General features: G+C 36.6%; 3 protein-coding genes across 6 annotated transcripts; 1 reads left to right on the top strand and 2 right to left on the bottom strand.

The window, feature by feature from the left end:
• The first annotated feature begins 9 nt into the window (after positions 1–9).
• On the top strand, positions 10–2,441 carry LOC120331424 (uncharacterized). 3 transcript variants are annotated; one of them, XM_039398501.2, is made up of 4 exons: positions 10–129; positions 472–597; positions 727–813; positions 1,707–2,441. In XM_039398501.2, the coding sequence occupies exons 2-4, from the start codon at positions 489–491 to the stop codon at positions 2,144–2,146; spliced, it is 636 nt and encodes a 211-aa protein (XP_039254435.2). In that variant the 5' UTR covers positions 10–129; positions 472–488; the 3' UTR covers positions 2,147–2,441. The 3 variants fall into 3 exon arrangements, with proteins under 3 accessions (XP_039254435.2, XP_039254436.2, XP_077969816.1); XM_039398502.2 differs by having other exon boundaries at positions 58–120; XM_078113690.1 differs by having other exon boundaries at positions 97–129; positions 458–597.
• Positions 2,442–11,052: 8,611 nt separating this feature from the next.
• Positions 11,053–14,136, bottom strand: LOC120331634 (uncharacterized). Of its 2 annotated transcripts, XM_039398744.2 has the most exons (2): positions 13,213–14,136; positions 11,053–13,131 (listed from the first exon to the last, which is right to left on the bottom strand). In XM_039398744.2, exons 1-2 carry the CDS (start codon positions 13,959–13,961, stop codon positions 11,946–11,948), a joined length of 1,935 nt encoding a protein of 644 aa, XP_039254678.2. In that variant the 5' UTR covers positions 13,962–14,136; the 3' UTR covers positions 11,053–11,945. The 2 variants fall into 2 exon arrangements, with proteins under 2 accessions (XP_039254678.2, XP_039254677.2); XM_039398743.2 differs by having other exon boundaries at positions 11,055–14,131.
• Positions 14,137–16,388: 2,252 nt separating this feature from the next.
• On the bottom strand, positions 16,389–23,150 carry LOC120331945 (protein unc-93 homolog A-like). Its single transcript, XM_039399130.2, has 8 exons — positions 22,805–23,150; positions 22,004–22,153; positions 21,384–21,568; positions 20,508–20,894; positions 20,044–20,217; positions 18,438–18,675; positions 18,196–18,363; positions 16,389–17,819 (listed from the first exon to the last, which is right to left on the bottom strand). Exons 1-8 carry the CDS (start codon positions 22,950–22,952, stop codon positions 17,752–17,754), a joined length of 1,518 nt encoding a protein of 505 aa, XP_039255064.2. The 5' UTR covers positions 22,953–23,150; the 3' UTR covers positions 16,389–17,751.
• Between the last annotated feature and the right edge of the window lie 4,821 nt (positions 23,151–27,971).

Below are 27,971 nucleotides of genomic sequence, written 5' to 3'. Positions count from 1 at the left end.
CTGGTCGTTCAATGATATAGCACGTACATAAATAGCGGCACAATAACCACATGTTTTCCATTGGAAAAGATATTTCGTACTGACAATATCCAGAACTTCACTACTGCAACGACAGTTTAGGTTATAAAGGTATACAGAGTATACTTCAGATTTCGATTTTTAAAATGTAGTTTAGGTTTTCGAATCCACAGTTCAATATGATCAGCTTGTTCATAGTTTTATGTAGAATTATATTTGTTTATTTGTTTTGCAATAAATAATTAAAATCAATCCCCGTAGCCTATCTTCTCGAGATTTAAAAATGAATTGGAACAGAAAAATGCTTTTTTATTATATATATATATTATAATGAATTGCTGTATCTACCATAAATTTGACTGTTGGGATTGTTAATGTGAACGAGAGAATTGGATACATAGGTTTTTGAAATTTTAAAACGCAATATTCTAATATATAGAAATGATATTCCAGGTGCTTTTCGGAAGAAAATGAATAACGAAGCACAAGAGCAAAAGGATCAAGGATGGAGTTTATCGTATGGAAGAAAAGCCTTCTATGCACCAAGAAGACCTCAAGACAGACCAATGCCTAGCGCAAGTATGCAAAACACATCAATATATTTCAAGCCTTATATAATGCTGATGAATGTAAAAAAATACGAAATTCATACTTCCAGAACAGCCTGCCTACAAATGTACGTTAAATAAAATGCTCTGTAAATTTTAGGACATGGAATAAACCGCTGGAGAATTGAACCGAGATCAATATTTGATTACGACCCCGTCGAGGATGGCAAAGAATCTCTGAGTCTCAGTAAGTAAAGTTGAATTTGTTATACAATCCAAACTCCTACGAACGTTAACTACTAGAGGCAACAGCTCACGTCAATTTCGGCAACGTGATTTGCTTTTGGTTGGTGAAGACATATGCTATCCCAATATTGAAACTTATCTCGCTAGATAAGTCCTGGTTGGCATAACTAAACTAATTTTATTTTGGTGAATAATTCTAATTTTTCATGAAACGACTTGTTCTGACTCCAAATGTGATGCCCGATCACAGATGGCGTGCAAGACCATTTTGTCGACTCTAGTTATCTCAAGCTTTATACGCTATCGTTTATCACCGTCTTATACATCAGTGATTTCCAAACTTTTTTGTACCATCGCCCCATTTCAGTCCTTTTGACGTTATCATCGCCCGCCGGCAAACAAATTTATTGCAAATCAATTTACAAGTAGACGAATCATGGTGCATCGCGTTTTCAATAAGATAAATAATTTTCAACGAGTTTTTTTTCTTTAATACTCGAAGACATTTTAGTCAGGTATGTCTGCTGAAATGAAGATGATTTCTTTGATTTAATGACCCCCTTTCCTATCAAATAAGATGCTAGAAATAAAAGAGTCAACAGTTCTACTTTGTCGAAATAAATGCCAGATGAATTGCACTAAACTATATCTTCAGTATTAATTTTATTTCGAATTATTCATCAATAGCATTTTCAACTTCCATATCCTCTGAATTGGCAGGTTCAATTATACAACATGGGACAGTGTGGTTAATGAGATCTGCAAATCGAATGTGCTAATTTGTAGGAATAGATATCAGTTAGAATTACGAAATTGAAATTTAGGAATATTTGCTGTTGAGTTCGTAATAGGATTGTTGTACCTTCGTTTCTAAATTATCGTTTACAATTTTAGGCTATCTTCACGAATCACACGAGAGAACTGTATACGAAGGATACGGAAAACGACAGTTCCATCGTGCGAGAGAAGACAATTCCCTTGGTATTGAAGAATATTTTGACCCAGCACACGACAACAAACCGTCTTTGGTTTCATTCCATCCAAGTTTCCGGCCGAAGACAGCCGAGCCACAGAACGATTCAGACTCAACAGCAAAAATTACTGAATCTGGTTCGAATATATCTGATAACATGAAAACAGCAATAGAATCTCAAGCTGTGGAGGAAATAGCAAATGATACTCCTGACTTTGGATCAAATTCATTGCAGACTTCAACCGGACTACGTTCATTTGTTTATTCGCCCATCCCGTTTGGATACCACGAATTCGTTCCGCCAGAAGTTCCAATCTACACCAATTTCAATCGTGTGCCCACTCCCTTCACAAAGAAATAAACTGTTTGGTATTTTACAATGAAGTATCGCTATGACCCCAATCTGTTTTAAATTTCCATATTCTGATAAAGTGGAAAGTTTCGCCGCCATCATGCTTTTGCCTAAATACTAAGCATATTACGCTCAAAATATTCATCACTTATTCTACATTTTATTTATAAAAAATAATATTTTATTCTGTATTATTGCCATATATCAAAGATTCAATATTGCAATTATTTTCTGGTGGAATTTTCGGCCTTTGTCACAGCTTTTTTTTTATGATATATGAAATAAAGATTCAACTGTGCAAAAAGGTTTTTCATTTCATCTTATTCATATATATATAGTCGACGCGGAGTTTAAACTAACCTTCTTTGAACATCATAAAATAGATGAATCAATAAATCTTATAAACCAGAGAGCAATGCTCAAATAAATGGACACGAAAGCCAAAACCATGTAATATCAGATCTTTAATAGTACCGGTAGTATTCCTTGTTAAAAACTCCATACTTTGTGACCACCAGATCGTTGAAATGCGATCGCGGAACCGCGCAACTTTTAATTTTGATAACGTGATCACACAAAACTTCTCAGTGGAAAACGAATTCCACAGAGTCCACTGAAATAAATAAAAGTGATATAATAGCCTTTTAGTGACAAAAACAATCTTTAACCACTGATATTTCAAAGCAATTTGCATAGTGTAGGTAATGAAAAGGGGATTTTTTCATACTTAGTAACAACAACGAAATTAACAAAAACAACAACAATTTAATTAACAAAACTATCCATATAGGTCCACTTCTTGTCCAGAGATTTATTGATTCTAATAATGAAGATACGGAAATTGAGAAATCAGCAACAAACTAATCAAGTCTGGAAGGGAAAATGATCCAGGGAAATCCCAAATGGTTTTTTAGTATTTTGTACTGGACCTATACCGAAACAAAATAATCTATCTGTTAGAAAATATAAATTGTATATATATTATATGCTACTTTGGCAAGTCTGAAATCTATTGTAGTCTTGCGATAATTTGCTTAACTATTCGTTATTGAATGAGCTTCTCATCCCAAGAATTCTGATATATATCTTATGAACTATTGGAAGCAACATCTAGATAAATTCATTTAAAACAGCATGGCAAAAACACAAAAAGGGGAAGGATCTAGCGAATGCTGAAAACTGAAAATAGCTTGAAAACATACCCAAAGCGTTTACCCGCAGTATGGAAGAAAGAAAGACCGTGCTTCGTTAGTCATGGGTGTAACTTTGTAATCAATTTATTTTGCGTAGCTTGCTCACAGACAGGTCATTTTTTGCACTTCATTTGGATATGCTATCGCATCACATATATATAACATAAATTGGCGGAGTGATCTCTTATTAAAGCTTTAATGTTGTTATCCTGTTCATTCTGGGAGATGGCCCGAATGTTCTCTAATCGTTTTTTTTTTCATGTCATAGTTTGCCCGGCTGACGATTAATTCATTTGCTTTGGTTTATTGCGTCATGGCCGCCAACGAACATATTATGGGATGAGTACGAGTAGGGCAGTTGTTTTCAACTGAGGTACCGTGGCACATTGGAGTTCCGCCAGTACAGTTCAGACAGGGGCGGATTATGCCCCTTTGGTGCCCTAAGCACTGAAGACTTTGGTGCCCCCTCATGTGTAATTTAATTATAAAAACAATAAACCACATAAGTGTATTATTATTCATTAAAAATAATCATAACCAACAGTATAAAACAACTTTTACGAACATTTTTAGATTTTTTAACTGTTATATATATATATAGACACAACATCGGGCCGATATAACGGTTGAGCTCTAAACCTGAAGGAGTGTGACAATAAAGATTCATGCTTTCAGTCTCAACGTGAATCAAAATACCAAAGTATACAAGTCTTTGCCTAGTTTGCCTAGTAGTCTACCTCAGGGGGGGTTCAAGGTTGCTAGGTTGAAGGACCGCAAAAACTTTTGAGGAGGTCTCGCGGGCCACAAGTCGGAGAAAACCCAAAAGTGATCGAAATATCGCGAGTTTACCGCTCTAATCAGACCATTATTATGTTGCATGGGTGGCGATTTTTTGAAGAAGATGTATAAAGCCTTCAGTTATTTAAAAATTAATTTCCTAAAATTAACGCTGTATTTTCCGCATCTCGCGTTTGATGTCGCTTCAAAGTATATTCTTTCGTAACAGATATTACTTGAATTCAAACCAGACACTGTGTGAGGGGCAAGGAAATACGTTTCCGCCGTGTTTTCCTTATGTCACTTTTCTTGTGACAATCATTTTATTACGAATTGTTATATTTGAGTAATTTAAAAACTTGCAGCGTGGGCAAGCTTAGAGCCATCGTCAAATAACCACCAAGTCCGTCTAAGTTGGTATTTCTGGACCTTGCTGAAAAAAACGAATTGCGCGGCGTTAAGTCGGCTCTGCGTTTCGTCACTACTGTCACATGGCCCACGCTTGAAAACAGAAGAGTGTTTTTACTAAAAAAAAAGGCAGAGAGCGTTAGAAAAAAGGGTTTGAATCTCTGTGGGCCGCACGGAATGAATGTATCAGCATGACAGGGTCTGGATTGGACCACCCTGGTCTACCTTATCAAAAAACTCCCGACTTCGCTGACCACTAGATCGTTAAAATGCGATCGTAGAATCGCCACATAGTGCAAATGGTTCATTGGTCCAATTGTTGAAGAGTAAATAATTGTTTTTAAAACAAAAATGCAGCAACAAGGAGAATAAAAAAAAAAATTTACAAAACCACTCATAGGCTCATTTCGTGTCCAATAAATAAGTTTCAGTGTTTATTTTTAATAAAGAAAGATAATATGATACTTGAAGACAAAAAATAAGCAAACATTTTAAAGTTTGGGTCGTATGGTGAACTAATATTTTAAATAAACAACGATAAACTATATAAAATTCTGCTATAAAAATTTCTGTGTTGCCCCCTTTGCTTGGTGCCCTAAGCACGTGCTTATATTGTTTAATGGTTAATCCGGCGCTGAGTCCAGGGGTTCGCAACAAGCTGCAATCCCAACGACCGTACACTTACGTTGAAAGAAACTTCATTCTGTTCAGAGCTCACAAGGTGTAGATGCATTACACAAGAGCCATAAACATTTACAGTATAGGTATAGTGTCCGTGTGAACCTTAATGATGAAATGACCGTTTTCGACCAGAACTCAAAGAAGCAAGCAAGCATGCAAGGATAAAAATGAAAAAAAAAATGGTAAAGCATGAAGTCAAATTACATTTGTCCACAGAACTTACAAGCACGACATAATGATGGGAAGCGTAACAGCTTACTAAACGGTTCCATTACATTGGAACCCGTAATTTGAACCCACGACAATTGCACCTGCATACTATTGCACCTATAGATTTCTTTTTAGTTTACGGATATTTAAACTCATACTAACCCTAACCCATGGTTTTTAGCCCCCTCATTTAGATTGAACCCGAGGATATACGGGCGCAAAATGCAAATGTATGGGTTCAAATGTACGTGTGTTCAAATGTACGGTCACCCTACTAAACATAAAATTCACACCTGACAATCATTGCACAATGTATAAACAGAAGACTAACCCGAAACAGGTAATTAGTCAACAATAAAATCTAAATACGCATAGCACCCCCGGTAATCCGTAAAGTGGGGCAAGCGTATATCGTTTGTTGAGTAACAATTTTAGGAGACCATAAAGCGCCGAGAAATATGAGTTCCTCTGTTACGTCATAGTAGAGATGGAAATATCAAATCATAAGCGCGACTAATTTGACAGTGCATGAATTAAACCATGAAATTCATGAACCTTGTTAACCTATAAACATGGTACAAAATAAAGACTTAAGTTTCATCAAATCGGCATGCATACATTTCGTGCAGATCCTATTACCCCTTTTCGGAACCTCAACACATTAACGCCTCACTGTGGTCTAAAACTGAAGCAACCAACGCTGGAAGTCGTGATGGAGTGTAGGCCTACTGCAGGTGTTCATTTTCCCTCCGATCGCAAATTTTTTTCCCACCTAGCCGCTTTTAATTTTGGTAAACTAGGCGTTTTTCATATAGAATTAAAACTAGATACCGGATATACAGACCAGCAGTCAACTACAGAACTATGATTGAAGTGACGTAACGATAGGACTGCAAATGCCTTGTTTCGTGATTTTGTATCGGGCTAGCATCTGACAACCCTCACATAACTGGCGATTTCTTTTTTCATTCTTTCAGCAATATCTATAGTTTTAAAGACATTCGATATTACACTCGTAAATGCTACGTCTAGTGATCGGTCTTCCCTAATTAGATCAGCCCACCCATAAGTGGGTACTCTGTGTCACGTGGGTCATGACTTGACTCTAGATTATTATATGCATGCCCCTAGGTCCCTTCCTAAGGTCCCCAATGCAAGCCTAAATCGTCCGTCTCGAAACTTGACGCGTCATCGACCAAAATGAGAAAAGTTGTTTTGATGGTTCATGCCTGATGATAACTTATTGGTAATAATTACTACGGCTGACTTTGATTGAAAATTCTCGAACAAAAATTTTATGAAATTTCTGTTTTAACAACCCACCACGATAGGGAGAATAGCAATATGGCTCTTTGGCAGCCTCACGCGGAAAGAGGCCTAAAAATCCTTTCCAGAGATACTTGGTTGGTAATTCTAGCACGTTTGAACGGGGAAGAAAAACTGTTTATATAAAAAGTGTGAAAATCCCTGAGGGCCTACCGATTACAAAGGGTTTCAGTGGCGTATCTACGTAAAAAGACGCCCATGGCAAAGCACCCTTTTGATCGGTGACTGACAATTTTAACGACAGACGTTGAATAGAGATACTTGTACGTTATTATTTAAAAACGTTGTTATAACCTACGAGTCGCAATTATTTTCAATTTAAAATCGATTTATTGAAACATTTCAGTATTAAAAATTTTCCCCCTTTTTGCGACCAAGGCAATGTCATACGCTAGATCAGGGTGGTCCAAACCCAGGCGCCAGAGGCGTAGCTTAGGGAGGGCAATGGGGTACATATGTCCCATAGCGCCAAGGTACAGGGGCGCCAAAATGGGGATAGCAAAATTTTCACAACAAGGGTAAAAAACAGTCACAAGCAAGATCGCACTGGCGGCAGACATCTAGCCTTAGTAGCCTACACAGCAAACTGTACACTTGGTCAGACCACTTACGTCGACTGCCGACGTCATCAGGCACATAGCTCGCGCACGGTCAGATTTCCATCGTAATTACATGGCCAAGAAATCTGGCCCGGAAACAAAGCAAAAATTGATTTGGTAACGTTAGGTAACAAAATACACGGGGTTAATTACGTGGTTCTGTATCGTTAAGTTCTTGCTTGCGCACTCCGATGTAAGTTGATATTAGTTCTGTGCTGGAGACAAATGGCAACGGAATTTGGTTGAATGATGTTAATACATGTTTTGAGTAATACGTGATTGTATTTCGTGGTTGTCAGAGTACCGTACTTTGCGGCAGAGTTACATAAAATTTATTATACTGTGCTAAAGGACCCCAATGCCGTTTTCGACAATTCGACGAGATTGCACATATTTTGCCAATTTCTACGACACGGACATCAATGGCCACGAACTTTTCACCAAAATTGAAGATTACAGAATGCTGCTCAGTAACAGAACTGAAGGTCAACCAGAAACTCCTTTGGCTATTCTTGGTTTTATTGTGTCTTTTGGAGACGACGTTTTACCCAATCTGCGAATTTCGCTACAAATTTTGTCAACAATATCAGTTTCTATTCAATTAAAGAGTCCAGACCAGATGCACACTAACACAAATGTAGTTCTGTAACGTTTCGTCCGACCAGAATCAGACTTCCTCAGACAAGCAGTTTACAACAATGGGGCTAGCAAAAATTGTTGTAAACTGCTTGTCTGAGGAAGTCTGATTCTGGTCGGACGAAACCTTACAGAAATACATTTGGAAATACAAATACAATGGGGCTAGCAACAATTGTTGTAAACCGCTTGTCTGAGGAAGTCTGATTCTGGTCGGACGAAACGTTACAGAAATACTTTTGTGTTAGTGTGCAGCTGGACTCTTTAATTGAATAGAATAGTCATGGTAATTCCAGCTACAGTATCCTTGCAGTATACGCATACGGATCCACTAGCATAAAGGCATAGCGAAAAGATAGGAAGTTAGTCTCGCGCAACCCAACTCAAATTAATATCAGTTTCAATTGCAAGCTGTGAACGGTCTTTCAGCAAATTGAAACTTATTTTGTCGTATTCGCGTGCATCAATGGGACAGGATCGTCTCAATGATCTTGCACTTCTAAGTGTTGAAAGAGAAACATTGGAAAAAAAAACAGATTTTGATGACGTGTTAACCAGTTTGCGACAGTGAAATAAAATAAAAAATTTGTTGTAGACTATGTAAAGAGGTCTGAAACTCAATTCACGTGGGGGCCGCTGGGGCAGAGTCTGGATGAGTCCGGGCCGCATCAGGTTTTTCATAATAAAAGCTTAGCAACTCGTTTAAATTGTATTCCTTGTGCACTGCAACTTTAACTGTGCAGATAAAACATGTCTGGATGCTCCTATGCTCAACAAAAAAATTTCGCATTTCCCAGTTTTTTTAAATTGTCTGTGCTCATCACAAACCTTTCTGTTTACTGAAACTTCACTTCCAACGACACGTTTAGGGATGAGCGAAACTATAAAATTCCATCTTGTAATAACTGTTGCGCTGATGTTTCAAATGCCACTAGCCCCACTACCCTAACTTAGTTAGTCCAATTTAGGCCGACGATGACACAATTTTAAACTGTCAGTTGGGCAAAACCTTTGTGATTCTCAGATCGCCATGGCGACCAATTTAGATGTATTTTTGATTCCCTTTCCACGCAACACTCGGGAGATGCTGGCGGAACATTAGTGTTCCGCGGAACAGAGTTTGGGATCGCTGTTATATTAAAAGCATTAATCGTGCTAAATGAGCTAAGTGTCTTGCGGGCCGCACTAACATTAAACTTTAATATCAAGGCGGGGGACACAAACTATCATCCCGCGAGCCGTGAGTTTGAGACCCCCGATGTAAATCATCTTAGACAGTAACTGAGTGGGACATATGCTATATTTTGTATAGCTTTGCGTCTTCTTTAAATAAATTGTTCCATTAAAATTTGAATACACATATTGTAACCAAAATTGCTGTTGGCTATCTTCTTGGTTAGTTGATGTTGACTAGTTAACTACTTTGATATATATTGTGCTCCTACTATCTAGACTCCGATATAAAACAATTATATATATTACTCAGAAGTTATACCTGCTCAATTGGGAGCTCCTGTTAATTTTATATAACAGATCAACTTAATATCCATCCTTTAGTATAATTTTATTGCTCCGGTTAAACAAATTACGATCGTTAATAGAAGAAGGTTTTTCCTCGACCAATCAAATTCTAGTTTGTCTTCTAGTCGTTTTTGATAGGAGGAGTTTAGGATGGGCACGATATTTTCGTCAAATATCTTGTAAAGTTTATGAAATGACCTAGTTTAAGTTTAAAAATAACGATGATTTTATTGTCCCGTGAGCATGAATCTTTATATGCTCGTGGAAATTTACAGGTGCTAAGTCGAAAGTCAAGTATTTAAGATTAATTGGGGTAATATTCGATGATTTGTGACAAATTGCAAACTTGTTACAATATATATACATATTTTTTTGAATAAGTTTTAAAATATATAAATACATATAAATTTGAATTTACATATATAATTTGATTTTACATATACAATTAAATGTAATAGAAAATATGATTGGACGTGGAGGTCGGGGCGCCAATTTTATAGTTTGCCCCGGGCGCAAAATATGCTGGCTACGGCTCTGCACAGGCCTGCTTCATTATCTGTGGCCCGCGTCAAATTTGGAGAGTAATCAAAAAATCGCAGTACGTGTTGCTTTGTCATAAAATGAATCAAAAAATCTTATGACATATTGCCATCACTAATGTCACTGAATTAAATAGTTTTATGGCTAGCTGGGGAAACTAGCAAAGTTGAATGATGCGCTTGGCAGTCTAAATTATTATCTGGCTTTCTAACTTTTTGGTCGGAAATATATGCTAACAATATAGGCATCATAGAAAACTAAAAATCAAATGCGGATTCTATTAGCCTGGAATGGCAATGCCTGATGACTATGTGATTGCACAATAAAAGTGTTTGTTTTGATTTACACTGTTTACCTATTCTTGTCACTATTGTGGCCCGCGAACAATGCAAAATTAATTTTGTGGCCCGCGGAGCCGACAACCTTGGACCACCCTGCGCTAGATATAACACTGCCTTTAATACACTCAAGTTATTTAGGAATCAGAATAGAAATAATGCGTTTTCTGGGCCTGACTTTCTTCTTCATCCACTGAAACTTGTGACGCCATTGATAGGCGCGGCGGTGTGGCTCATCGTGCTAAGCATTAGGAGACAGGAGTGCGCTTGCCACCGCACTTGTGATTACTCTGCGTGGGTTCGCATCCCATGCAGGGATGGTTATGTGCGAGAGAATTGCTGGACTCCTCGCCGCCATAGGGTGGTTCACGTAACCACTGGTCGGTTACGGCTTCCATCCGGTCCATGCTTCCGAAAACAAATAACTAATCCCATACCTGACATGGAATGGTAACCGGACGCGGGCCCGTGGTTCGCCATATGATTAAGCCGTCTTTTGGGCTTTCTCCTATGTCCGAGATAAATATGTAAATCCTTTCCTTGCTCAGTCACCTTTTTATACATGCTTATGTATACTTGCATCTTCTTCAGGTCGGATCTACTACAATATTGAAAAAGGGGGTTCACAATTGAAGTATTTTTTTTATAATTATATCAAAACTTACCTGGATTAACCTTCCACTGTGCTCCAATAAATTTTCAGAAATAGAAGTTCAGCTTCAAACACATATTTAATTCAATATACGAAAAATACTAATAAGTCTGGTCAATAGTGTAAGAATTGGTAAAACCACATATCCGACTCTGCTTATGGGAGTGCCTAGCAACAAAAAGATATAGTGGTATTTACTGGTATATTTTTTCCACCCAACACAAATAAAAAAGTTGTTAACAACTAAGCGGACATTTATTTAAGCATTTTTACACGATCTCAAATAAAATTGCAGTGTTCAAAGTCTGAATACAGAGCTCAATGTCAAACACTCAAAGAATAGGATCTGAGTTGAAATATTCAGAAAGATAATAATGAAATTAAAAGAAGTAATGTGTAAACTGCAGAGGGGTAGAACTAAAATATAAGTGCAAGTAAAAGTTATTGCAACAGTGGTTGGTTGTACGATGGAATAATAATATATATGACAGTGGATAATTGACAACTTACATCTAAATCACTATATGTTATCAGTAGTAGCATTTAAATACTTATTTGATAGCCACTAAAATTCACCATCAAGGCTCATTTCTTACATTATTGGAAAGTTATTTTGAGTGCTTGATCACCAGACATAGGGGTAGCAAACTCAAGTTTAATACTTTTTTGAAACTGATTTGATATTTACTATATACATTTCAAGTGTTATCAGAAAATATTTCAATTCTACATGCATTGGACAGTACCAGGCTGGGCATAATTCTTTATAATACATAGACGATAGTGACAAATTGTTGAACCATTGATAACTTATTGTATTAAACACATTCAAAAGATTTTTAAACTCTTTGTTTTTCTAACTCAATTTTAATAGTCTTATCAATCGTAGATAAAAAAAAAATTGCTAGGAGCATGCAGTGACTACTTCTACTGAAGACCACTTGGACCAGCTTCGTTTGATGTGCTTGAGTGTACCGAGATGTTAGTACGTTGTCTTGGTTGGAATGACGGTTTGGTTTGATCATCATGACTTTTCAAGGAGGACATGGAGCCATGGTGTTTCAAATTGAGATCAGAATCTGTATCATGGTGCAGGTTCATATTTGATAATGCCCTTTCAATCAAGCTCCAAGATTCTCTCTCATTCGTGACGCTTTGTAGATACAAAAGTAAATCAATCATTCCATTTTTTTGTAATTGATCCTTGTAAGGTTTCAACTCTGACATTCTGAATAATATGTTAGCAAGAACATTTTGTAGTGTTATATCACTAGCATAAGCATAGTATCGAAGGTCATCCACAACACTTTCTTGTGAAACTAACTGCTCACAGGATTCGACAGAGTCTGCAAACTGTAACAGTAACTTTGCGGCAAAATATTGAAGTTTCTTGTCTAATGTTTTATTGGGAAAATTCAGCAAATATTTCATCAAATCTTCATTCGTATTGATCATTTTAGGAGCTTCTATAGCCAGCAGTTCCAGAGTCTGCAGGGAAGTTGCTATCGTTTCTTCATCAGAGCTGCGTTTCAATATACACAAAAGGGCATCAATGGTTGAATTTCTCGATGTCAAAACAACTCTTGTATCATCGTAATCCGCCAATTCCAAATAAATTAAAGACAGACTCCGTAATCCAGCAGAATCAGTGTATTTGCATGCATATAAAAGATCTTCAAGACCATGATCTGCAATTGCAGCAGGCTTGTTTTCATCAGAATCTGTGACAACATAAGAAATTGCCATTATTGCTGCTTTCACCGTTCTCAAATTATTAGCATTAAGTAAAGCAGTTAAAACACGCATTCCTCCAATTACCACAAACTGATCTTGTATGGCGGGAACTGTGAGACATTCTGTGATGGCTTCCGTGGCATATTCCTGTGTTGTGGCATCTTCATTCAGTCCAAGGGAAATCAGTGCTTCAAGACCACCTTCAGAAACTATCTGAAATTTGTTGTCATCACCAGAAGTTGCTAATGTAGCGAGTTCGAATGCTGCATTTCTTTTCTCGCTTGTTGTTCCGACTTTTGCTGCTTCTAGAATTTGATTCAATTCTCTCATTTGCATCAAGTAATACTCAATTCTATCTCCAACATTGAACTTGAAATTGCTGAATAAAATCCAAGAAAATATGGAATTGATGAGCATAACCAGAATTTCTAGACAAAAATAAACAGCCGTCCACACTGACCTCTCGTAACATTGTTTCTGATACGCGTAACAAACACCTTCTTCTATTGTATTTTGAGCACTTGAAAAACATGAAGCAACATTTTGTGAACATCTTGCTGTGGGATAGGATGATGACTTCAGATCAATGACAATAAGAGTGAATAAAGCTATTCCAACTCCCATCATTGCTAAAGTTAAAACTCCAAACACAATCATGAATTCCTTGCTCCTTACACTGTTTTTCCCGACCCATCCACCAATTCTGGTAAACGTTGGACAGAAAGTGTACGCAATAAACAACACCACAGCATATGCAAAGAAAAAGTACCAGTACACAGTAAATAGAGACAGGAACAGAAGAATTATCTGCATCATCAAGATTGTTTTGAAGACTCCCAATGTTTTTTCTCGATTGTTCAGAAGATGCACTTCTGATTTTAATGCGACTTGCACAAGGTCTTCTACATTTAACTTCTCCATTTTTGATTTATTGCTTTGATGAAATCTCATGTCCTTTTTCCAATCTGATATATCATTGAGAGGAACCATCTTTATCACTGCATTATTAAGTATTTTATATTCTTCCAGAGTATAAGCATCTCTCATGTAGTTACCTTTGTGACGAAGCCTGAACTGATGGTTAGAATGTCCTATTTCATACAACGAATGCAGAAGTTGAGCTCTGACACGAGCAACTGTATCCGAAGGTTGGCACAAGACAACAAATGTCTTCAGAGGATAAGCTTTATTTTCAATGTACAATAGCATCGTTACGAATGTTTGGGAATTTTGAACTTAAGATTTAAATCAAATATTTATGTTTAGGAATTGATCTGAATACTGAAATATGAGTGTATTGCGCTAATGAAGATCTTCATGGAAAGAAAGTCAACGAAAGGTAGGCCATATAATGTTATTCCAACCTGACTATCTTTCATGTACGATAATATTTCATACTACAGTACTATCTTAGATCTGTTGGCAGGTTGGTGTTTAGCAATAAAAAGAGTATTACTAGTACCGTACAGTACTAGTGAATCCAACCGTAAATATAGGCCTGGTTTCATAACTATTAACCGATTTATTTGACTGTTCAGTTGGTTGAATCCTTTCGGTTTTGAAACATTGGGAAGTCGCAAGTTTTTATTTACCCTAAATCATTTTGAGATACCGGTACCAGTAAAAACCTTCTCAACATGATCGAAAATATTTCAACACTCAAGAGAGAGAGTGTAAATACTGAGATAGTAGCAAGAAAAATATAAGTAGACTACCGGTGCCGGTATATATTTGAATAAAAACAAAAGCTACTTTGTACCGTACCGGTACGGTACTGTTGTACCATATCCTACCTCTATTGAAGCAATCACCGAATCTTTCTGTCTTTATACTGAGGCAGGCAGCAGTATCCTGCACAATTATCTGCAAAGACGTATGGCACTTAAACTCGTACCGGTACCGTACAAAGGCTTAACCACGCCAGAATCAACTGGCATCAGTAGCCTAGCCCGGACGGATTTTTTGTTTAAAGAGTACCCTTCTGCCATCAGAAATCTATCGGAGTAATCAGTCATGAAACCAATACAAATATAAATAGGCCAACACGGTAATGATATCCCACTAAACACTCTCTACAAAAGTCTAAAACACACAAGAACATCGCAACAAACAGCAAATATTAGCCATTGTTGATTCTCTGGCGTCATTCTCGTTGGTAACCAGAAGCGTGGTGGGCGGAGTGAAAATTTAGAAATGTTAGGTCTTCACCGGTTACGAACGACAGGATTATTTCGACTTCATAATCAGCATAAAGGTTGATAAAAACAAATAAATAAAAACTGATTATGAAATCAGAAGAGTAAACAAAATCTTGGATAAGGTTTAAAACGTACAGAATATGAGACGGAAGATAGTGCCAAAAAGAAGTGGTACGTGTTCACTCACCTAAAATTATTGAATCAAATCATACACACTCGCACACACACACATACATGGGACATTAATAAAATTAGAAAAAAGAGTGAAGCTTTAGATAAATTATATGGTAACAAAAAATAAATAAACACGTAAAAAAGAAGTTAGAATAAAATATAGGAAATGTAATGAAAAATAAGAATTGTTTGCCTCACCATTTTAATAATTTTATAAAAATTCCCAAACAGGAGTGAACAGTATTTAATATAAGGACAAAAAAAAAATGATTTTGCCAAGCTGATTATAATTGGAGTCAAATAGCCCAACCAAAGTTGAGTGCATGAAGAGTTGGGCTAAACCTTCTTATTTACCAAGGACATGACAAAATATTGCCAAATTATAGCTCAGATTACATCAATTATTAAATAACCCTGGTAACAGTTTGGATATAATATAATTAGATTAGGGGATTGATACTGAGGTAGGTATTGGAATTTATTGGTTATGAAGGGCGGGAGCAAGGATAAATAAAGGAATTGAAGATGTTTTTCCATAGAATCCTTTGAGATTAACAAGGAAGATTCAGTCTTTAAACCTTTTTTACATATTTCACGTCATTCGATGATTGTGACGTAGTCTGAATAACGAAAAAACATCTGCGAGTAGGCGTTTAGAAGATTACATATATGGATATATGGTACCTATTAATTATTAGGAGATAAATGAAATTATTCAATTGATTTTAGCAGGTATCGATCATTAAATTCTTATCACCCCATATCGGTGTTTGGAGAATCCAAAAGCAATTTCTGTTAGTGACACAATTGTCACACCATGCAAAAACACTCAACTTCGATCATATCACACTATCTACACTTTGGTCAACTCCACGGCAATAGCTTACCTAAACATAAAGTGCATGCATGCATTAGGAGGTAGAAAACCACATCAAATCAAAATCACCAACACAAAACTAAAAATTTGAAGGGGAGAATCCAATATAGCTCGACTGCTCGCCCAGTTACAATACTTGGTATCTTGCAGGAACTATAGCATGCTGTCTACAACCCTCATCAGGATATATCAACACCCACGCAGAAAACAAAAACCATACACGTTGTGGGATAAGTCCGCGTAGGGTACGATATCTGATGTCTCCCACTGCGACTCCAAGTTACAGGGTAACTGGAGACGCGTCCTGTCCCTGGGTCCCCAGATAATGTCTTCAATCTATGCACCAACTGACCAACACTGCGCCCTGTACACCAACAATCCCGTAGACCCGTGTTGAAAGAAACTTTATTATATTGTATAAACACATCTAATGTTGGACTCAAAGAACTGCCATAGGTATGCTAAGATACAAAATAAAACAATGATCAGTATAACGATACATCAAAACCTATTCGGCTAATGTATGAATAAGCCTAATAATATTCTGAGCATAAATTCCCCCTTGTTTATCATTATGTAACGCATGATTATGGTAAAGTGTAGTGTTAGATCTGTTATAAGTATTTTCAAATAGCAATGGATCACATTAGAAATTTGTTAGAGTCTGATTATATTCCTTTTATACAATATCCACAAACTACGGGAGTACCACATCTAAATTTGGTTAAAAGTTCTTCTGTACATATCAGATGAGAAAAGAGAGCAAACCGCTGGTGAAAACCACTACCTTTGGATTTTATCAGCGGTCTTCCTCACTTAAGAAGATATTACAAGTAAACCGATCTTAAAACATAATTCACACCAAAATGATGGCGTGGCAATGGCGTTCGTTCGTATATGTTGAGTTTCAGAAAGTAATAGTATGTGACTTGCAAATAGCATTTCAGCTCTGAATTATCAGTACTTGACATAAATTAAAAGATTAAAAAAGTTCACCATGATCTTAAAGAAAATACTTTTCTGCCGAACATTATGACTCAATAAAATGTATGTTCGTCTCAATATGACGAATAGATAATGTTAAAATGATACAAAATAGCATAAACTAATTCAGGAAATACAAATTAACGACGCAGTCATGTTTACATTTGCAGCAATATGAATCACTTTGAATTATACAATATCAAATGCAATTATGGCTAGTCAGTTTCGCTATTTTATTATTGAAGCATTGTTATCTCAGCTACCGTGTGAAAATGTTCTAATGGTAGTTGATCACGCTATAAAAATGTGCATAAAGATTAACAGTATAAACCATAGATGTGCAACATACGGATTGTGGGCCACGGAACCTACTGATTACCGCATCCCGCAAGAGACTTTGTGCACCGTAAGACTGGTGGTAAAAGCGTCCGGCAAGAATTCGATAGGGCAATATTACGTCATTGGCCACAGTAAAATCTGACATTCGCATGATCTCTAAATCAAGCGGAAATCACTTACCTAATGAATAAATTTACATCATATGCTGGTTCTATAGTAAGATTTATTTATAAAAATTAATGAGCTGTTCGGTGGTCGGGCCCTAATCTTAATTTTACGTTTTGCTCCATCACGGTAAACAGTTGCACGCCCCTGGTATAAACAAATATATACTGAAATATCTTATTTTTTCGAGGATCTTATGTACAGTCTTTTGCACAGATAGTCTGTTCATAAACGTGCTCAAAATATCGAATGACATCCTTCCCTATTCAACAGCCACCTCACTTTCCTTATTTCTTCGCAATTGTCTTCGATGCAAAGTTTCCGCCATAACTGGAAAGAAAACAATTTCGCCAAAATATTTTTACGACCGAATCACGCCGCAGAAACATCTTACAAGTAAATAGTATTTTGATCTTTGTGTAATTGACTATTATATTTTTGATATTCATCCATAAATGTTTCAGTTAGGGTGAGTGCAATTTTTCGAATCATTGCTCGTTTCTTGGACGTTGAACTATGTATCTGTATCCTACAACAGGCAATATATAGATTGTGCCAAGCAGAGCACGCCATGCTATAAGGTAAAATTTAGATGCCAATTTGGTTCTCAATGTTTGCCTAAATGTGTTTTTTTTTGTACGCAATGCAAACTATATAAACTTGAAAAAACAAAAAACGTTATTAGACTGCGAAGCAACAATCTTACCGTATCCAATCATGCTCATAATCAGCACCCCCATCTGAATAAAGATTTTTGTTCGTACGCATAGTCTTGTGCTCCAGGCAAATTGAATGGCAATGCCAAGCATATAGTAAATATTCCAAACAGGACAGGCGACATCCAGCCGATCGCGGAAGTAATTTACTTGTACCACTGAACAGAATAATAGATCATGTTGAAAATTAAAAATACACTAAGTATTGAGAGTGTTTATTATACAAACTTACCATGACCGTTAGACATCCATATTCCCTGTGTTCCTCCAAATAGAAAGTACATTGGAACCAAACACCAGTGTGACGAAAATGTAGCTGAAGACCATAGTAACCCGTAGATGTATATGCTCATATCAGTCAACGTAGCAATGACGAAAAACCAATCACGAGAAATTTGTTTCCCTAGTTTTCCCATTAGATAGCAAACTACACCCCCTCCGATACCATAGAAAACAGAGTGAACTGGCACCTAAAAGAGGTAAAATATGTTTCAAGTTTATGTAAAGTAAATTTGTACTAGAATCTTATATTTTATAAACATGAATCTTCCATGGAAAATTTTTAATTCCAGACCATTAGGCTGTGTATCAAATATATGTTCTAACAAAAAAATAAGGTTAATAAACACATAAAAATAAACAATGCCTGCTGCGAGTATAATGCGGTATTGCAACTGTTATTACTTACATAACTGGTCACAAATAAGTATCTATGAATTTTATATGAATTGCAACAAGATGTTCTGGTTGCTTCTACATTTGAAAAAGTTGATAGACTCGAATATTCCAAGTTCATTGGTGCAGGTTATTGAATATAAATAAAAAGTATAGCATCGCGAATGTTGAGGTGATATGCTTAAGGAGAATTCTCGCATACCTTGAACACTTGGTATCATTTTAGAAATATATTTTAAATCTTATTAATTTAGGAATTTTATACTACAAAAGGCAATCCTATGTCATCCAATATGCTCGATTCAAATATTTCTGTGCCATAAACTCCAAATCAAATAAAAATTGAGCAAATATCAGTGGTGGGATCCATGGGGTTCGCGCGAACCTGTTCTGATTTACGTGAACCGCAGCCGACGACTAACGCTGTATTTGCCGCTTGAAAGTTATGTATTACTGTTTTGAAAACCAACCCAAAATGAGTGAACACCTCGTAAATCAATACAACTGGTCAGCTTTTTTAACTGATGGCATTTGCTGATGTGCACGGTACTAAGAATTCCTGAGTACAGGTGATAAAGATGAATTATACAATACATTTCCAGTGGTCGGTGTATACAAGATATATTATCACTTGATAACTTACTGTTTAGATTAAATCGTGGTGATCTAATATATCAGAAAAATACTTCTATTTTTTTTATTTAATAATAATAACTAGGCTTTGTTCGACGTATTCACAGCTAAACACAAAGCATGAAACTAAAAGGCGAATAATAACCAAATGACATACGTACGTATTGACATTCAGTAAACTAGAAAAGTGGCCGGCCCAATTATAAGAGTAATTTAGACTAAAAAGCATAGCCAATGAGTAAAAAATAAAAAAGATCAGCTAAACAAATTCAAACATAAAGACACGAAACGTTAATTTAATGTTGTGAAATTTTACCATTGGCTGGTACCTGATTTTGTGTAAGAGAAACGGGTTTTCGTTAGCCACTACGTCAAGTAGGCATTTGAGAGGTGGCATAAATGCACTTCTACGAATGTTAGTGAGCTGACTTACATGCAATTTCGTTTCATTACCTGATTTATCATGATTTCCGTGTATATTTTATTAACTGAATAATACATACACATTACACAATGACGACAAAGTTTACCATGGCCACTCCAAAAGCACACGTAGTATATGATCTTGTTATTTCCGATGTAATATATCCGTATGTCATCCCGTGGTAGATGAAGATGAGTGTTACCAATATTTGCTTGAAATCCACAACTTGTCTTCCGATATCTTTCACAGTGGTAAACGCGAAAGATACATAACTTTGGTCCTGTAAATATAAAAAAAAAATTCAGTTTGTCGGTACAGAATGAAAACTAATTTATTTATCTCTATGCAAGACCGCATGGTCTTAAACATAAGATCGTGTAAGTTCTCCAACATCCATCTTATTTTCGTTTCGGGAGGCTTTTTTAGGTGTTTTCACTGATATTTTTGCATAAATCGAAGACTCATCTTAGCCCATATGTAGGCATTCAGATGTTGGATAAAATTCTACGTAAGTCAATTTTGATAGCAGAAATTTTGCAAGTACGCTATTAGACACTTCAAAATATGTACCGAGACTATGATTGCTTCGGTTGCAAATTTCTGGTCGTCGATCCCATCAGATTTTTGCATCTTTGAAGTTCGGCGTGACACGCCGTAATCGCCGGTTTCAGGAATAAAAACAAAGTGTATGACAACTGCCATCACGCATAACATAGTCAAAATTCCCATTAAAATGTAAATGGACAATCTATTCGCTGGTACGTACTGCTCCAGTGTATTTCTTACGATCACAGCATCTTGACAATCATTTGCTCCACAGTGTTCAAAGTCGTTTAGGCTGATTATATCTTCGTTTGAGACATTAAATGTGATGTTGTTGGCATATAAAGTTACTGGATTTTCTGATTTTGTGTTGAAAGCATACAAAACAATGTATGTTATGATATTCCCCGGAATCTAGGAAGGTGAGATTATTGTGATGCACTTGAATTCAAAGAGTAAAATATGCATTCAAAGCGGTACGAATAATCCGCCGTTATGAAAGTAAATTTCTCAATTCCATTTTAACTGATGTTGCAAAAAAATATCAATTTAGACAACAAGATCGGTGTCTGGATACACTAACATCGCGTAATCCGTTTCTGCTATTGCCGCGGGCTGCTTGCGTAACGGGTGCTTTTAACTGAAATTACTAAAAATTTGAATCTGTGTTTATAGGATGAATATAAAGTATATTTATATGTGTTAGTTCTATTAATGCGATCGTATTTTAAACAATTTGTCAACAGATGATGTTCTGTCCATTCATTTTTTTCTCATTGGTTCCTCATGGGCTTGAATATGTGTATATATATATATAATTGAATACAGTCCTATTAGAATAAAGCAGTGGCCACCAGCCTTGAACAGAGTTAAAAATAGCAAGCCTGAATCAATTGAATTCACCTTCGCCCCCAGAACGATGGAATAAAAATACCCAGAAAATCTAGACTCGTTTTTTGACTGTTGGCCATTTCCAGAAAATGCAGAATATTTTGTAGCAAAATATGAGTTTAGCAGAGGCATACAACTCCATAATGTTGAATCTCCGATACCAACCAGAAAAGATGCCGGCACCATTGTGTAATAGGCTGAAAATTACAATATTTGATACGTTGATATTTAATCATTTACACATTTTGGCATACATAAAATGAAAATGTTATATTCATTATAAACTTTTCAGTTAGTCCCGCAGAAACCAAAGAAATAGAATAATTTAAATATTTATTGATTTTACACGATATCTTATCTCAAAGATCATCATTTCCAACCGCATTATTTGTTCAAAAATTGAGACATTCAAAACCTAAGCGTGACTCTGACAAAGGAAGGCCTAAAGGCAAAGTTGAAAATTCGGGTTTGTGGTTGATCGTAACGAAAAAATTCAATAATTTCGATTATATGAATTTTTCTAACATAGTTTTTTTTACTTTTATTTAACTGTAGCCTAATTGAATTTTTCGAAATCAAAACACTTTTAACGCATATATACAACGAGAGAAGATTTTAAATCTGGTACTTACTGGGATACATATTTGCTACCGTGTATAATATGTAAGTACACTCGCACCAACAAAAACATTTCTTTGCACCAAATCTTCGAAGTAAAGAAGGAACGCAAAATAACGTGAACAGAACAGCCGTTATATTGATTATGGATGCACAATAAGTTCCTGAAAATGAAATCGGCATCAATGTTAGTGCTTCACTGAGTACACTCAGAACAATTGGCTCGTTGCGTATTCACAAATATTGCGCTTATTATTTGTTCTAACTTTACTGCTAAACCGTGGTCTAGCGGCTAGACTCTAGCCGATCAAGGTACCAGGGCATACGTGGAGTAAAGTCATATAACATTTTCAGTAAAGCGACCCGTGGTGAAAATGCGTTTCGCTGTAGTTGGTGTCATTCGGGCGAACGACGTAATTTGCACAGCAGTTTCTGAGTCATACTGCAAATGATATTGATAATTACTACAACAAGTGTAAAGTTGCAAACCAACGAGCTTGCTATCGGAGGGATATCATCGACCGCACCAACTGAATATTTTTTCCCCTTCACGTTCGTGGCAAATTTTTAATAAAATCCACGAATAACCTAGCGGAGAGCATGAAATAATCGAAAAATCAGTGGTCATGAACATCTATGATGACCATATGAAACCAGACTTCATGACTTCAGACATGAAACCGTTTCCATCGTCGGGTGTTACTGCTTGTTCGACCGCCTAAACTAATTTTATTTCCTACTTTAGTCAAATGCTGTATATATACATCCAAATTTGATGACCCGCAATAATAATATAGAGTAAAAACCATGCTCACCCAGACCATCGATGATATTGATGCTTGATTGAAGATTCAGCAAAGATCCGTAAGCGGCATATTGTAGGAAAACACCGAAGGAATACAGGAAGAAACACTTCCAAACTTTGCGAACAGTCCCGCTACGGTTTTCAACTTTCTCTGCCATAATAATTTTCTAGAGCTGTAGAAACAGCACACCAGATTCAGATCGTACACTTTTAGACTTAGTCCGTAAGGCTAATCGACTATTTGTGTTTGTGTCGTCTCGCCAAAACACTCATTTTATAAAAGTCTAAATACGGGTAAATACAGCAGTGGTGGGAATCAGCCGGTTCGCACCGGTTCTATATAACCGTCTCGCGGAATTTTATGAGGCCAGCGAACCGGTTAGCATTACTAAAAAAACATATAACAGAACAGGCCAAAAAATATGACTTCTGTGATGGAACCAGCTGACAAATATTTTGAATCTCACCATTGAAATACAGTCACTGAAATATGAACAATTCACCACAGTTATGTTATTATGATGCACGACAATACTATACAGTATTTTATCGTCACATGTGGTGTAAAATGTAAATGAAGAGCGGCATTTGACAACAAGCTCCCATAGCGCATTGCATGACCGATTTTTGCATGACGTAGTTTTAAACCTGGCGAGAGTGAGAAACATTGAGATATTTATATACATGGCAATAAAAGTATTTCTCTTATACCTAAATACTGACTAGGCTCTAATTTATCCCCCGCACGCTCTGTTCTGGTGCTTTCAAGAATCACATAGATTTTCGATTACTCCTGTTATGATTCATGTAATTCATATGCAGCGAATGTGACGTGACTTTAATACGATATCGCGATACCATGCATACAGTGGTGAGATTCAAATTTTTTGACAGCCGGTACCTTCACAAAAGTCATGTTTTTCAGCCGGTTCTGTTACAAACAGAACATTGACAGTAACCAGTAATGCTAACCGGTTCGCTGATCTCATAAAAATCCGTGAGACGGTTCATTAGAACCGGTGCAAACCGGCTGAATCCCACCACTGCATACATAACAGTACAATATATTTAATACAACTTTATATTGATAGTAAAAATCGGAATTCGATTTTATGATCAGAAAATGTAGGTCACTCGACGGAATCGAATACCTCATATCGCGACGAGTACGTGCTATATCCAGTGGTGGGATTCAAATTTTTTGTCAGTCGGTTCCTTCACAAAAGTCCTATTTTTCAGCGGGTTCTGTTACACACAAAACATTGACAGTAACCAGTAATGCTAACCGGTTCGCTGATCTCATTAAATTCCGTGCGAAGGTTCTATAGAACCGGTTGAATCCGACCACTGGCTATATCTGATGGCACTAATTGCATGTGTCACAACAATCGCCACAATGGCTAAGACTACAAATCGTCCTGACAAGCCATACATGGTGATCATCCAGTGTATGTGAACAACCCTGCGATGTCTACAACCTTCGCCACGATTGAGTGTCTATAGTCCAGCGGATAAGACCCTCAAATATGATAGAATTGTGCACTTTTGGATGCATTCATGAAACTTGGCACACGTCTTCTGATTAATTTTGGATATGGTGCCATCCAAGAAAATACCTCGTTGCCATGGAAACGAGGCATCATTCGTATTGCTATCCAAGTGTAAGAAACATTACTTTATGAAAGGATATTTTCAAGATAAGTAAACCGATGTCTATTTAAGAAGTAAGGAATATGATAAAAAGTGCGTTTTGACAATTGCCCTTGATATCAGAATACCTGGAAACGAGGTATCGTTATCGACCAAACACGATTATTAGTCGCACAACCTGAACGCTAATCGGAGCACAAACACTACGTTAATGTTGTGCGCCACCTTGGTGCACATACGTCTGGATCACCCCTGTCCCTACTACTGTACTTAATGGACATACTTTCTATGTACATGCATATTATAGTTGATCAACATGATATCCCAGCCAAACTATACGCTTGGGAATATTACCGTGTTTTCACGCATCGACTGCACCGAATAGACCTTATTCATTAAAAACCCATCCTACGCGCAAAAAAAAGTGATGCCGTGGGCAGTTTTGAGGATAGATTTTTTTTTACATATTCCTTAATATTTTTATCATGATAAACATGGTCAAGATTTTTGATAATTGTTCATCAAAATTTTATGAGCGCTGTGTTTCCGATGACGTCATTCTCACAATACCATGACATTCTGCCAACGCGCCGTGCTTTGTGGGATATGCGCTGCAAATGCGGCGCTAATGTCGCTTTGGGTACGGTACCGGTACTGGAATCGTTTAACATTGGCAATCTATAACCCATACCATTTCTATCACGTTTGTTTACTGGTTTTACGCATCTATACCTGCACATCTAGCATTTTTTGTAAATTTTCACTTAGTGGGCACTTAGCAAGTACATCAATCAATTCATAAATAAAAAAAAAATTGTAAATTAATAACTAATAACAAGTCAGTAGAAGTCAGCTCGGGTATTCAAACATGTGATGATTTAAGTGAGAAAAATAAACAACAAGGGAAAAGATACCTTGGAATTATTCAAGCTTCAAATGCTAATGGCATTAATGAAAAGAAATAAAAGATTATGAGAAATGAAGAATGAAGTTTCCATAAACTTTATAGACTTGATAGAGTGTGGAGCGCCTTCTCACAATGTAGTAATAATGGAGCATATATTTGTAATATCATTATACAGACTTCAAGTTGAACTATATGTTTAATTAAAATATCTATCTTTGCTAATAAATGCTGAAAACCATTTATTTCAATCTGCTGGGTGATTAGGGCCAGAAATTTGCTGTAGGGACCATCACCAGGGCTGGATTTATCAATAGGCTAGGCAGGCTGAAACCTAGGGCCTCGAAATTCGGTTTCGAAGTTTGTAATTCTTTTGAAAACTTGACAAGTTTAAACCCTACGAAAAGTATATATATATATATATATATGAAGCTTTTCAAAGTAGAAAATTCTGTACACAACTGGTTTCAACCACGTTGCGCCAGTTGTGGTCCCGGTACCGGTATTCTGTTATCACAAGCAGTTGGAGCGCATATCCTGCAGAGCACGGCGCGTCGGCAGAATCTCATGGTATAGTGAGAATGACGTCATCGGAAACACCGCGCTCATTAAAATTTCAGTGAACGATTATCATAAAGACGTCATCATAAAGATAAATTTATTCTCATAACTTTGGCATGGAGTATCTCAGACAGATATTCTGTGGAAGACGGAAAACTTGCATTACATTTCAGCTCAAACTCGGCTGGAATCATTGATTCTTGTAATTTAGATTTAACGTCGCCCTATGTAAGTGCTACAATAAAAAATAAATAGAAAAACGATCGAAATAATTATATATTTCCAAAAATATATTCCACAAACACTCCCCAGTAACTAGTGGGGTAAGTTTACTATTTAGATATATATTTCAAACAAGGCACTTATAATGCATGAAATATATTGCCTAATTAAATTCTATTCTTGAAACAAACTTTTAGGTACGTTCTACACTTCCATATATTGCCGTGGGATATCTGTGTCGTGTGATAATAGTAAATAACAAACCTCAATATTTTCACTACAATTCATAAGACTGCAATTCTATTGAATACCAGGCAACATACTGTTCTATATCTGTCACAATGATTATTATCGCGGTGCTCAGGAAATGTGTTTTCGACATTGTTATTTAACGGTAATAAATTCGACGAATCGATATAATAAATAGCGGTTTAAAAGACCGTAATATGTATGAAATAATATTGTGTGTACAAGGATTGAAATTAGATTATGGGAATCAATTTTTATGGCTTATATCTTGACAGGTTGGTGGATCGAAATAAGAAAAGGGAAATGTTTTCTACTCGGCGTAGTTTATCTCACCCCGGCAGGTGCGTTAAATCACTTTCCATAGGGGTCCAGTTACAGATAATAGACTTAGTTAGTGGGCTATGAAGTGAAGTGAGCTTTATACCTGTATCTGCTGCCCTGGTTTTAAGCTCTTGTGTCGATAATTATTGCCGAAAGTCTTATATATGTTTTGTTAAAAAAAAAGGTCTCGTAATGTTATATTCTCCGAACACCGAATACCCTTCATTACAAAATAAGCAGGCAGTTGAATATTATCTTTAAAAAATACGTCTCTCCATTTCTTGTTAAACAACGTTGTTCGGAATCAACATTGCGTTTCCCACTCATACTGATGGATTTGTTACAGTGGCTGGCAAATTACGGCAGCTGCAGAGAGAATGTTGGTAGAAAATTAAGTCCAAACTCCAAACCTAGACTAAGGTTTATATAATAAACAGCATAATGTAATAATCGGGTCATCTTGGATAAGTTTTGGGTATAGGCGGCTGGCTTTCCACATTATTTACAGGTGCAGATAATACATGTCTATATCTTAGCCGACAACTCGTTAGTTTCAACGCAAATTTATATCCATAAAAACTATATATATATACAGGCCTCATACAGGCTGTGCGACTAATAATAGTGTTTGGTCGATAACGATACCTCGTTCCCATGATAACCAGGTATTCCGTTATCAAGGGCAATTGTCAAAATGCACTTCTGGTCATATTCTCTGCTTCTCAAATACACACCGGTTTACTTATCTTGAAAATACTAGCAATACTCTCGCTTATGATTATCTGCACGGGGCTCTAACCTGCCAAGTCAAGATAACATGGCATCTAATTCCTGGTGTAGTAGCCATGGTTAGTACTCGCTAATTGTAATCCGAGCCAAATCAGCCAAACTTGGAAGAACTCACATAAACTTCACCGAAAGTGTTTCACGTTTGAGAGCGTTTTTGTTACACGATAGCATTTTTATATGCATGAGTTGTTATGGCAAACGACGTATTCATGAAAAATATTTTAGGTTTGAAAAATAAATAACGAGAGCCATTGTTGTTCTCGTGGTTTTTCAGCTTCCCGATCTCCGAAGTTCTTACACTTTCCACCCAAACATAAAGTATGTTTTTGCCAACAAGTCCTCTGCCGCCAACGTCACTGTGGCACAACGATATTTATTTTGTTGTTATATTGACATCTTAAGTTACATCACAATGCTCGCAAGTTTGTCCGCAAAACTCCTAGCGATTTCATTCCGAGGTTATTTTTGAGAAATATGTTAA

This window comes from Styela clava, chromosome 6 (assembly GCF_964204865.1).
Source record: "Styela clava chromosome 6, kaStyClav1.hap1.2, whole genome shotgun sequence".
Lineage (NCBI taxonomy): Eukaryota > Metazoa > Chordata > Ascidiacea > Stolidobranchia > Styelidae > Styela > Styela clava.
The sequence above is the reverse complement of the archived record's forward strand: the minus strand, read 5'-3'. Positions and strand labels throughout refer to the sequence as shown.